General features: G+C 35.0%; 1 protein-coding gene across 1 annotated transcript; it reads right to left on the minus strand.

The window, feature by feature from the left end:
• Window positions 1-2137: 2137 nt before the first annotated feature.
• LOC141724382 (uncharacterized) lies at window positions 2138-13902 on the minus strand. Its single transcript, XM_074526506.1, has 11 exons — window positions 13730-13902; window positions 13580-13651; window positions 13379-13471; window positions 11673-11754; window positions 11508-11564; window positions 4879-4943; window positions 4652-4747; window positions 4307-4393; window positions 3472-3552; window positions 2605-3314; window positions 2138-2510 (listed from the first exon to the last, which is right to left on the minus strand). Coding segments are annotated over exons 1-11 (1443 nt in total). The 5' UTR covers window positions 13829-13902; the 3' UTR covers window positions 2138-2509.
• Window positions 13903-14511: the final 609 nt, after the last annotated feature.

Genomic DNA, 14511 nt, shown 5'->3' on the forward strand with positions numbered 1-14511 from the left:
TCTCATTTATTTCCAATTTGACACTATAATTCTTGTATTTGTTGCATTTTAGTTCTTAAATTGTAGTTTATAGCATCTTACTTCTAATTTGACATTAATGCCGCATTGTTTTGGCATATCATGTCCTGTATTATAACTTACTCTGTATTTCCTGTGTCGCACGTACTTACAGCTCATCCAGGATTCACCTCGGATTAAATCGTATGTCTGGGGAGCTGATGTATTGAGCTATTTGTTTAGAGGTTTGACCAAGGCTGCTCATAAGAGTGCAATAGCACTTAATGGATGTATGATCCTATTGATGCTGTGGGCACACGAGAGGTTGTTACCTGGTGCTCCTAAGATTGCACCCGGGGTGGATTGTTACCTGGTGCTCCTAAGATTGCACCCGGGGTGGAGCTTGTTTGGTCGAGAGCTTTGGCATGGGCTGAGCCGAACCCTGATCGGAGGGAGAACCCTCACCACCATACATGTATTGTTCTTTTTTGCATGTTTACCATTTTAACTCTCCGCGTCATTGCGGTAGGTGGCTCTTTAACCACCCGCCGCAATATTTTATATATGTTGGGGCTGGCCGAACACCTCCCGCAATGACGCATTGCGGGAGAGATTTTTATTATTATTTTGTCCTCATTTGTTTTTTTAAAATTAAAAATTGTTTATAAAAAAATATTTAATTCATCATAACTTCATTAAGCAGTACAAATGTGTTATTATACATAATTTTGACATATTTAAAATTTAAATTAAAATAGTTTGATTAGAATTTACTTAAAAAAGTTTTAGAAAAACAAGTATGATTGTTTATTGATCGAATGGTGTCCTCTTTGGAAGACGACACCTTTCAATCGATAAACAATTTTAGCAATACTCCATTCATACATTTCAGTTACTATCTTCGATTTTTTATTTTTTCATTAAAACTGATATTCTAATTATTTTCCCGATTATATATCTAATTTATTTTTAAATATTTAACCCATTATACAATTGATAATAAATGAGAAATAATAATAAAATTAGAAAATATAGAACAAACGGTTGTTAAAATTAATTATATATTTTCTAACTCTGATATTATCGTAACAAAAATTAATTCATTAAAATATAATTTTTTTGTTATTTTAGAAATTAAATTAAAACAGGCATTCTGCCGCATTTTTTCATTGCGGGAGGTCTGCCGCAATGAAACGATGGGGGCACTCGGTTGTGGAACAAAACCATATACATACATATATATATATATATATGCATGTTTGTAGTTGTATGTTACAATACTACACTGCAACATGTCTAACCTCTCTTCCATTAAGCAATATTGTAGGAAATAAAACTGAATTTCGAAATGCAAGAATCAAGCCAGGCTTGTTTATTAACGAAGTACCAAGAACTTATATAGTAACACCTATAACTTCCTTGATAATTATTTTTCGGTTTTGTGAACTTTTACATGTTGGTTACACAGACGAAAAATGGACAGCATAGTATCTGACATGGCTATATTGCTTGACCTGTCATCTCAACTATGAATATGGAACCATCGGTGGCGTTTCTTGCAAGACTCTGTTCTCTCTTTATATCAGCAAAGTTCATACTCTCAGAGTCCGGACTAGAACAAATCCGTTCATGACAGAATAAGGTAAATAAATTTAACTGTACTCCAGGTTTGAAATCAGAAATCGGCGTCCATTAATGGCTCAAATTTGCTAACCAGCAAGCAGGAATCACTTGGGGAATTAGGGGACGGTTGGGTTGTTGATGGGAAAGAATATTCAACCACATTTATGAAGACACTTTTCTTAACATACTTGCCCATTTCTCTATTACATAATAATAAGTTTTTTCAGAATAAACGAAAGATAGATGCAACATGAAATATCTTGTACTTGTAAAAATGAAACAATTATTCCTCGTGAAAAGAAACATTACCTGTAAAAATAAAAAATAAACAAACCAAAATAATAATTAAAAGGAGAGATGGTCTGAGACACAAATGAGGTCGTGGTCAATTTACCGGACTTTCACCGTAAACAATAGGAAAAAGTTTAACTTTGAGTATCTTAGTTTGCACATAGTACAATTCCTAAGCTGCCACCAATCAAATAATAGATTGAAATGTCCACAATGCAGAAGTACATACTCGGCAACAAATCTCGTCCATATAGCCATTGAAGTATTATTAAAAAGAAGGAACAAATGTATTATTCTGCACATTATCAATAATTCAATATAATAGCAGATAGCTTATGATAATGTTTCTAGAATCGCATATGGTAGCTTAAAGTTTCAAAGAGCTCTTTGTAGGTCCATCTTTAACCTTCAAAGGAGCAAATAAAATAAGTTACCATACTGTTATCACAAGTGAGATAAGTTTCAGCAATACCCTGTGATGCCCTTCCACCACCATTTAGCAGATACAAACTTTCAAGAATAAAACAAGCTTTGTTTTCATCAGCACAAGCATAAAGGTGCAAATGCAGTTGGATGTCTGTCAAGTCAACTGAGGCAGCCTGTCAAGACAAATGAGTTACCCCAGTCACTGATTTAAAATTGTTAAAATATATTTCGGGATCTCCCATTGAATTCGGAATAGTTATTACTTACTAGTCATCCCAAGCTGATGGCCCACCCAATCCAATCTCATTTGCTGGCAGAAGTGACTGAAGAGCGGAAGCACCCACGTTTCCTCTCTTGATTTTCTTTTTATTCTTAGGAAAGGTCACTACTTCACCTGCGCTATGGATTTCTTGTTTCGACTTTTTCAAACTTTCATTTTGACTTGCAGCATTCTCAGTAATATCAGCCGTGAACATAGCAGAAAAAGGAATTTCTCCATCGTCGATGGTCACATTCTTCACTCTTTTTTTGCGTTGCACCTCTTCCCCAGTTTTTTTCTTTGAGCTTTCCTTTGTTTCATGTTTGTCCGGTAATAAATTGTTCTTAATATCAGGATTCAGATATGAAGATTTACCATCTTCACCAGAATTGTTACCATTCTGTTTCAGATCCTCAAACGTTGGTCGTTTTTTAGCTATATCTGGAAATTCTACGTCTCCCTTCTTCCTTTTACCTTTTGATTTCTTCTCCATAAAATACTCTTGATTACCATCTACATCAGTGTCTTTGCTTGGACCAGCAACATGATGTTCCATGCTATTACTTCCCTTGGTATGATCTAGATGCTTAGGCTTCTTAACTTCTGGCTTGTCACCAGCATCAGCAGAAGAATCGTTAATTCTTCCATCCTCATTTTCCATAATTTTCTCCATTGGTTTAGCATTATATATCTGCAAGCTGGGAACTAGCTTCTTTATCTGCAACAAGATGCAATATTAGTTTCAAAAAATGCAAAAACCACATTATTTAAAAAAACAACACTTTTGATGACCAATCCCCTAAGTGACTTGTATAGTTGTATCATATGTATCAATAGCATTAATTCGAGTAAATCTACTAACAGAAAATCGTCACCTTTCTTGCCAACTTTTTTTTCTCAGCTACGGGGTTCCCTTGTAGGTCTAGATTTCTGAGGTTTGACAATGAAGACAGTACCTAGACATCCATCATGCGGCCAAGAAATTATAAGAATGTATTAATCAGAAATGTATATACTGCGAGCATAGAAGCAGGCTACTAATAACGATTTGATCAATAAAAAATATTATAGAACAACATATTCTTTTTATATGTTTTACATGATAACATAAATACACATATATCAAGCCATCAAGGCAGATATAATACAACCCCTTGAAGATGCATGCAACTTATTTTATAATTTAAAATAAAAAATTGAAAAATATATAAATTTTATAATATGAAAATAATCTCATTTTAGTGATAGACTAATTGTTACAAAAAATTCTATTACATTTGAATACAATAAATCAATGTATATTAGTTATATGTGAAATATATTCATGATTGCTGTAATTAGAAAATAATTGATAAAACAGTACAAGTTATATTTCATCATCAAATATCTAAATTGCAAAAAAAAATTAATTAATATATCATGACCATTCAACATATCAAAAATTTAAGATATTGCTTTATATAATTCTAATAATTAGTTAACTTACTTGTTGAAAAGAGTTCAAAATTATAAAGATAGAAACAATAAATATAGTAATTTAAACTCATATATGTTCGAACTATAAAAATGCTTTTAAAATAAGTTAACAATTAGTAATACCAAAGAAAAATGTGTTGTACTAAAAAAACAAGATCAAGAAATTCCCAATTCAGTTTTGTTAATAACATATTTGTGTGAGTGGGTGTCTAATCAAAAGTTTTACGTGCACACCTTAAGGTTTGACCACCTTCCAATGAAGTTGTTTCCTATATCCAATATCCGGATTCTTTTATTACATACCAACTCATCTGGGAGATTCTGGATATGTGTTTAAATCAGAACAGTGAAAATATGTTAGAATTGAAACAAATGCATTGCACCTCGAAAGAACAAGAAACATCTTGCATAATAACTTACAGCAACATATTAGCAAAAAAATAGCTTAAATAAACAGCAAATAAACAATTTTCTCTTTGAACCTACTTAAGAGTGAAAAAGATAACCTTCTCCAACTACAACATATACCAGACCTATATATATTTACATAACTAATCCAGCTATAACATATACACATACCGTGATACTATTGTGAGCAAGTCGGAGCTCTCTCAATTCAGTGCAGGACTTGAGTGAAGATCCAATGGTTTGAATTTGGCAATGAGAAAGAGATATCTGGATTCCAAGGAAAAAGATAAGACTCTAAAGAACAATAAGTTGAGAATAAATCTTTTAGGAAGCTCAGTTTTTTGTAGATAGAGACTTAAAGCTATTGCTAAACATTCATATAATGGAAAATTGCTTACTTTTGAGATTAATTTTAGCTTTTCCATAGATTCACCAATTTCCTGGATCGGGTTTCTGGACAGAACTACAAAGTAATACCAGACATAAACTTCAAAAAACTTTCCTTTACTTAGAAACTGGTAAACTGTTAAAGATAATCTAATATTTTAGGAAAGCAAAAGAAAGACAGATTCAAAAATTCTCCCGTGGGATTGTTTTATTGAAAATTTGATCTTGTACTAGTTATGAAAATGAACAGATAACCCACTGAAGTCTGGAAATGCAAATGCGTAACATTGTTTTCACTTTTCTGCATGCAGCCCCAACTGTAATGACTGTTCAGGCACAGTAAAGAACTGCAGTCAGCACCAGTGAAACTTCAACTGATCCCATACTCCATTTTACTCTGATTTCCCTTTTTATGCAGACTTTTAATTCCTCACAGTTCTTCGAACTCTGGAATATTTGTTCTCAACAATACTTTGCATCAGTACATTGGTACTATCATTGTAGCTCGGATACTGGACAGTGTTCATTTGTTCTGATAAACTCTAGATATGTGGGTCTTACAGGTCTTGATAAGCTAACTAAATGGATTGATGCTAACATTATTTTCCGGGCCATCATCTAGTATTTCTATTGTGCTAGCTGTCTTGTTTGACCAAATTTCATTATCCCAGTAAGACCCTTACTGTGACACGTTTTATTACAAGTGATACTTCATTTCTATATGCAAGTTTTTCAAAAAATAGTCATCCTGCTATTGCATTCGAAGCTATACATCATTTTAGGGATTCATCATGATTTTTTTTTTTTGAGAAAGGTAGTTTTATAAATCAGCAAGAATCCATAGCAATTACATCCGAAATAAAATGAGGAGGGTTTATCACCCATTCCTGCACCAAATCTGACATAGAACGATTGGCTTTTGCTAACAAGTGAGCCACATCATTCGCAGATCTACTAACATGAGCCACTAGCACATCGTCAAAATGCTTAAACAAACTAATACAATCCTTAACAATCATGTGAAACGGATCTCGTCCATGACTACCATGAATTGCATCAACCACCAACTTCGCGTCTGTCTCAAAAATGCACTGTTTAAATCCCTTCTCTACTGCCCAGCAAATCGCCTCCTTTAGCCCCAATGCCTCAGCATCCCTCGGAGTTAACAACCCTCGATGTCTACAAGCTCTAGCCATTAGGAACTCCCCTGTATCCCCTCGAGCAACACAGCCTAAACCTACACATCTCATATCCTCAAAAACAGCCGCATCTGTGTTAACTTTCACCCAACCTACTGCAGGACAACACCACTTCCGACCACTACCTGGTACCTGTGTTCGTTCCTGTGAGTTCTGCACTTCATTCTTTTTTGCATTCTTCCAATCCTGCAGCATTGTCATCGCCCCAGCCTTAACTCCCTGCACCGAGACTTTCACCTTACTCCATACCCAATCATTTCTTCTCTTCCATATACTCCAACAAGCCAAACCAAACAGAGCACATTTTTCAAAAGAAAGAGACTCGAACACCCTTAACACCACATCAAAAACCTTATCATTACAATTCAACTGAATACTGTTTTGAAGTCCAAAAACCAACCACACTGACCGTGCAAAACTACAATCAAACAGAACATGAATATCTGTTTCTTCCATTTGTAAACACCACGGACATACCTTATCTGCAGACACTCTCTTAGTTGCTAAAGCCATCATCGTTGGGAGACATGCACGACACGCCCTCCAAACCAGATTTACCACTTTCCCAGGCAACTGCAGGTTCCATAATCTGGACCAAAACTTCGCATGAGGTTTGTGAATTTCACCTTGAAGCTGTCTGTACCCACTTTTCACTGAAAAATTCCCATTTGAATCAAACAACCAAAACCAATTGTCTTCTCTATTCTGCACAGGAATAGGAATTTGCAGAATTAATTCCCTATCCCGTTCATTACACAAATCTTGTAAAATGTCTTCATCCCATTTCAACCCAGATTCATCCATCAAACCAGCTACCGTTGCTTCTTCTAATTCTATTGGCATCTCCGTAATCAAACAACCATCCCTGGAATCTGGTAACCAAGGTACTCTCCAGACACGAGTACTCATTCCATCACCTATACGTTTACGACACCCCTGTCTTACAAGATCTTGTGCAGCCATAATACTTCGCCACATGAAGCTTGGATTTGGTCCTACCGTAGCATTCAAGAAATCTCCCTTTGGATAGTACCGAGCCTGCATTAACCTAGAGACTAGAGAATTATCATTATTAACCAGCCTCCATCCTTGTTTAGCTAGCATGGCCAGGTTAAAATTATGCAAATCTTTCATTCCCAGACCCCCTCCTTTCACAACACACAAACGCTTCCAACTAATCCATTTAATCCCTTTACTCGTTGATGACCCATTACACCACCAAAACGAGTTCATAATTTTCTCAATATCATCACATATCTCTTCTGGAATCAACAGCAAATTCATCCAAAAATTCGGATGGATTGAGCCGCAGTTTTAAGCAAAATCAACTTCCCTGCCTTTGAAATACTTTTGTTCCCCCACCCTTGAAGCTTCTGTTTAACCCTATCCTTCAAAAATTGAAAGGTCTCAACCTTTTTACGACCCACTCTCATTGGCATTCCTAAATACTTTCCTGGATCATAGACTTCTCTAACACCCAAACTCTGACAAATTTCTTGACGAACCGATGCAGCCGTATTTGGACTAAAATTAACACTTGACTTGTGAAAATTTATTGCTTGACCCGACATCCTTTCATACCTATTTAGAATGTCCTTCACTATTTTTGCTTCCACATTTGTTGCTCGAAAAAATAAATAACAATCATCGGCAAAAAGTAAGTGGGAAATAGCAGGTGCTCCCCTAGCAATGACACAACCATGAATTAACCCAACTGCCTCATTTCTTCTAATGATTGAACTTAACCCCTCCACACAAAGAATATACAAATAAGGAGATATAGGATCTCCTTGACGTAACCCTCGTTCCGGTATCACCTCCCCAAAAATACTCCCATTGTGTGTAAATGTATACGAAACTGATTTAACGCACAACATCATTCTATCCACCCAACTCTCACTAAAGCCAAATCTTTTCAACATCTGCTCCAAGAATCTCCACTCGAGCCTATCATAAGCCTTCGAAACATCCAGCTTCAAACCAACAACCCCTGTTTTCCCTTGCGTTTTCCTCTTAATGTAATGATTCACCTCGAACGCAATAAGAGCATTATCTGTCAGTAAACGGCCCTCCACAAAAGCACTTTGCTTGTCTGAGATCAGTTGATTCAAACAAGATTTTAATCTGTTTGCCAGCACCTTAGACAAAATTCGAAACAATACATTACATAAGGAAATCGGACGCATATCTGTCATTTGCTCAGGCTGCTTGACCTTTGGTATAAGACAAACCAATGTATGATTTATTCCATCCGGTAGGACCCCTTCAGAAATGAACTTATTACAGAAATTAACCACATCATTACACACTACAGGCCAAAAAGTCTTATAAAACATTGGATTTAAACCATCCGGACCAGGGGACTTGTCCGAATGCATAGAAAAAACAGCCATTCTTACCTCCTCATCTGTAGCTAGAATCATAAGGGACTCATTCTGTTCATCCGTAACTTTGTTTACAAGTTCCCTATCCGTAAGACCTTCCATAGCTCCCGATGTTCTAAACAACTCACCAAAGTAATCACTGATGACATGCTGCACCTCCATGACATCCTCTTTCCACACTCCGTGTTTATCCTTCAAACGTGTTACTGTATTATTTCTCCGACGACTTGATGCATACTTATGGAAGAACCGAGAATTAGAATCACCTTCACGAAGCCAAAACTGTTTCGCCCTCTGTTGCCAATATACCTCCTGCCTCTTCAACAACTCATGATACTCCTGCATAGCAATATCATATTTACGAACCCCATACCTATCTTTGCGCGCTCTAAATCTCCTCATTTCATTTCTTGCGTTCTGAAGATTTTGCTTAAACTCTTTCACAATTCCCCCACCCCACTCTTCTAATTTATTACTACAATTATGAATTTTCCACAGTATACTAGCATCTCTTTCTTCATTCCAACTACTTTCAACAATTTCTTTACAATCCTTTTCACGGAGCCACAGATTTTCAAACTTGAATCTTCTACTCTTTGGAACATAAATTTTCTTATTCAAATGTAGAAACAATGGAAGATGATCTGATGTGGATACTTCAACTACTTTAATCTCCGCATCCGGAAATAGATTCCTCCACGCAGTGTTTGCCAAGCCCCTATCAAGCCTTTCTTGAATCCACTGATCGGTACCCCTTCCTCTTTCCCAAGTAAACCGATGACCTGAGAAACCTAAATCATGTAAACCACTCTCTTCAATTACATTACAAAACCCATCTAACAGTCTTCGTGGATGATTTCGACCTCCTTCTTTTTCTGTTGCATACATTAGATCATTGAAATCACCCATCACACACCAAGGAAGATTAGAAGTCCGAGCTAAATTCCTCAACAAATTCCATGAATCATACCTCCTTCGTCTCTCCGGATACCCGTAGAACCCTGTAAATCTCCATCGACCCACCTGTTCCACAACAAACTCAACATCAATAAAATTCTCACTAGCATCTTTCACTACAATCGAGTCTTCCCCTTTCCATAAAAGAGCAACTCCACCTCCATGATGACTTGTATCCACAACCCAGCAATTTGTGAATCCCATCTGCTTGCACACAATATCTACTTTATTCTTATCTACAAAAATTTCTGAAAGAAAAACTAAGCTTGGCCTAAATTGATTTACCAATTCTTTTAAAAACCGTACTGCTCGTGGGTTGGCCAGCCCACGACAGTTCCAAGTTAAGGCACTCATTTGGCTAGGCGGGCCTGATCCACAGAGCCCGCCCCAAGCAAGTTTTTTGAATTGTCTTCCAATTTTGTTGGGTCATATATTGCCACAGTATTCTCAACAGGCCCATCCATTATCATATGACTAGGCCCATTATTACCATCCGTATTTCCTTTCATACGTTCTCTTTTTAATTCCACCACAACATCATTTATTCCCGCGTCGTTATCTGTATTTTGAATTTCAAACTCCTCCCTATCCCCCTGATTCCGCGAGATAACCGTAATCCCTGATTGAACTCCACTTTTCTCTCGAACAATTCCATCAACCTCCACAAAATCCGGCCCCAAATCATCCCGTCGAGCAGCTGAACGAAAAACTGAACTACCCCCATATTCCAAAGAACTTGAGCCTTCCGACCCTGAATTCCGGAGCCATTTTGCCCCTGTATTCACCTGTATATTTCTCGTTGGAGCTCGCAGCCATGGACCATACGCTCTCTCCACTTCCTTCTCCGGATTCGCATATACCACAGCACAATCTCTATCAGCATGACCCAACATACCACACACAAAACAATAAGTACTAAGACGTTCATACTTAAAGTTTATCCAACCCCAGTTTCCCCCCTCCCTCTTAATTTTCATACGCCGTTTCAATGGCTTGCATACCTGCAAGGTAACCCTAATACGAAGAAAAGATTTCCAACTAGTTTTGAAATTGTTTGGATCTGACTTCACAAATTTCCCAATGTAATTACCCACACTTTTCAGCACATTCTCCGAAGCAAATCCTTTTGGTAAATCATATATTTGAATCCATATATCACTCTCTTCCAAAGCTACCGATAATGGATCATCCCCTTCTGAATATTGTTGAAGTACCAGCAGATTATGCTCAAACGACCAAGGTCCGCCCTCCAAAACTTTCCTTACATCCAAGATATGATAGAATATGAATGCATACCTTTGCTCTCCAAGGTCATGCACCTCTAACCCCTACTTTGGTCGCCATAGGGACGCAAGTACATTCTGCATAGCGTTAAAGTTTATATTTTTCTCTGTCAAAAACCTTCCAACCAGCATGAACTCATCCGTCGATTTTCTTACAATTTCTTCATCCGCTCCCAGTACTATACCACCCTCATCCTCATCCTCAATCGAAAGTTTTGAATACAGATCTTCTAGTTTTTGATTATGATTAGCCATGAAATAAGATTCAATGATTAAACAGCAAAAAAATTATGAACTTGTCACAAAAATGAACAAGACAAAAAACTTGCATATTAGCAAGACTTCATAAAACAGTCCTATCGCTAATTAAACAGTTTAACACATGGTTAATGAGCACATTGCACGGATTTTAAGCTAGTTTTATATAATATACTCATGTCTTGTATATCTTGTTGTTAACATGCATTTGTGAAAATCCTACTGCTGTAGCAAGTAAGAAATCATGAAACTTTTATTTACTCATGACTATATTTGATTTTTTTGATTTTATAGATTAGATGTAAATTAGTAGTCAATCGCTTACTATAAATAGTGTAAAAAGTCAAAACGGGAAATGTTTTTGGGGACAGAGGTTATTAGGGATTCATCATGAATTTAGCACACAGAGCATGTCAGAATAATGCATTTTATTAAAAAATAAAACTAACTGTAACAAGTGGTTTGAGAAATGTGTATATAACTGTGATTTCAAGTAATAAAGGACAAAAAAAATTCATGTATTGATCTACAGTATATAAGATTTATAAATAAATTATACCCAGTGTATTAAGCTCTTTCATCCGATCAAGCTTTGGTATAGAAGTGATCTCGTTGTCTGCAAAGAAAGAAAGATGATGTACACACAGCAATAGGCAATAGGGGGAGAGAGGTGGGGGGAGAGATAGGGAGGGAGGGAGAGGCCGGGAGGGAGAGAGAGAGAGACCATTCAGTATTAATGCACGCAAGGTAATAACCGATGTCACCTCGTCCATTGAGTTAAGCTTGTTTTTTCCAGCATTTAACACCTAATTCACATATATTTAATAAGATTCATACTAAAAAACTAGATTATCTGTTAACTCAATAACCATTTAGCAAGATGAAGGTGGAAGTTATAAACAACAAAAATTACGGAAAAATGAGTAACAAGATTACTTTGACACATTAAAAATGTGTTTTTCATTCATAATTATTTTGGACGAGCATTGTTGGACAATATTTACAATTACAGTCTATCTTTTCAACAATATATATTTCTAGTTGCAAGTTGCAGCCTTGTTTGATGCAATATTGACAACTACAATCCGTGTTTTTAGCTCAATACATTCCTAATTGCAACCTTGTTTCTTGCATACATACTCTATAAAATAAGGGCAAGAAATTTTCTTCTCCATTACAATACCATACGCTTTCAGTTAAATTCATTAGTACCCTAACCATCACTAAGTTTTGAGCTATTGCAATACACCAATTACTAATGACGTTCTTCATGCCCTATATTATTTTTGGGAATTAGGATGCATCAATTTGAAAAAAGAATATGATGCAGGAGTTGAAGAAAATGTAAGATCTTACAATGGCTCCTCTATTTAGAAGTTCTAGGATTAAATATACATTTATGTGCAAAAGTTAGGTATCAATTTAGTTGTGCACGTCATTTACATCTAGCACCTATTATTTACAAATTTAAGATATATGTAGCATTGCGCTACAGAGGAATTTTTAAGTGTGAGATCAAATTAAGAAATTCCTCTGCACATTTTTATAAGTGCAGAACTGTGTGAGTAAATGATCATATATGATCCATATTAGATTCCGTGTGAGCCTATATATATAGGCAAATGATCAAATGGAAACCAAATTAAAATATAAACTAGAAATGACTGATCTATTAGTGATCGTTAACTAATCCATTTATATGTTTATGACGGTTGTGCCCCTCATTTAGTCATCAGTAGTATCTAATTTAGTGATTATTTGTGTGTAATTTAGTGATAGCCACGAAATTGTTAGTTTACAAATTATATTTATATTTAGTGATTTTTGGTATGTAAATTAGTAATCTAGACAGGTTTATAGTTTCTATTTTAATATTGGTTTCTATTGGAGTAGAACGCTATATATATCTTGCTTTGGAGAGGACAAGTGACTTGGCTACTTAATTGTTCCATTGTATTTTTCTCACCACAGAATGTGTCATATATCAAACTATAGTATTACCACGATTCAGCCCCTAAGTCGTACCCTCTATTTAGTCGTAATAAAAAAATAATACTACCTCCGTCCCTCTCATTTCTTTACAATTTTTTTCACATGCTTGACAAGCATTTTAAGGCAACTATAAAGTATATCTCCGTAATTTATTTTTAAAATTTTCTTTTTTTGTATAAAAGTTTAAACATTATATTTTTATTTAGAAGAAAAAAATTTTAAAAAAAAATTATGCAACTACATTTAATAAGAGCATTAAAGTGCGTGCCGAGTCCCCGTCCCCCAATGTAAAGAATTGAGGGACGGAGGGAGTAAAAAACAAGAAAATGATGTATACATTTACGCAATCTAAAAATTAAAAAGTAAATCTACTTGCATAGCCACAAAGTTTTTTAAGGATAAATCATAAAGCAAAAAAAAGCTACAAATCAGACGTACAGTGAGTTTAGTAAGTCTTTCAATCCCTTTTAAACTCCGAAGCTTGTTCTGTACAACGGATAACCACTTCAAATTGACACACTCCTTCAATGCCTAATTTCCAAACCACAAAAAACACATAAATATTCATGCATTGTAACATAATAACAACAAAAACATAACAATTACAATAATAAAATGGATTAAAAAGAAAAGTAACACCTCTAAAGAAGACAAGCTGTTGAAAGTAAGGTCAAGCTTTTCCAAGTTGTTGAAATCACTCAAGCATGAAACCTAATAACAATTAAATAGAAATTAAGTTATAATAATTGAATTAGTGAAAATGAAAAGGAGAAGATAGAAGAAATATACATCGGAGAGAGCTTTGAAGGTGAGAGTGAGAGATGTAATGGAGTTAGAATTGTTGGTTTTGTTGTCCTTTAGAACTTGTTTTGTATTGAGTATCGCCATTAGTCTTCTTGGAGCTTCACTTCTCCTAAACCCTAATAACCTTGTTTCGGGTTTAGTCTGAGGAAAATTGAGGAGAAAAGGGGAAAATAAAATTACAAAGGAAGAGTAAAAATAATATTACAGTAAAATTTCCATTAATTAGAAATTAATAAATTAATAATTTATTATAAATTAAAATTTTAATACAAATAACGATAATGTATATTTAACCTTCATAATTTAATAAACTTGATAAATTAATAAAATATATCAGTCCCAATGAATAAATTTATAGAGATTTTACTCTAATTACAGATTAAATTACATTTTGATTATGTAAGTATAATTTTTTTGCACGGGTTTACAAAATTATCATTTTATTCATATATTTGGCTAAATTTTTCATTTTTTTTATAATAAAGGGTATCAGATGAGTTTACCATTCGTGCTCCATTTTGCAATTGAGTTTTTCAGCGAATATGTAAATACTTTTAAATTTTCCCCTCATTGTACTTTATTTATTATTAACAGGGCTTATAGAATTGGAAATTGGCACGTAAGTATATCATTTGACTTTGTTTAAATAAAGTACTAAAAAATTCTTGTTACTAACTAAATTAAATATGCATAAATTGCTATACTTCCGGATTATCATAGGCTTATTATTGTATGTAATCTACATTAGTAGTAAATTTGTTAATATC

Source organism: Apium graveolens, chromosome 5, assembly GCF_009905375.1.
Source record: "Apium graveolens cultivar Ventura chromosome 5, ASM990537v1, whole genome shotgun sequence".
NCBI lineage: Eukaryota > Viridiplantae > Streptophyta > Magnoliopsida > Apiales > Apiaceae > Apium > Apium graveolens.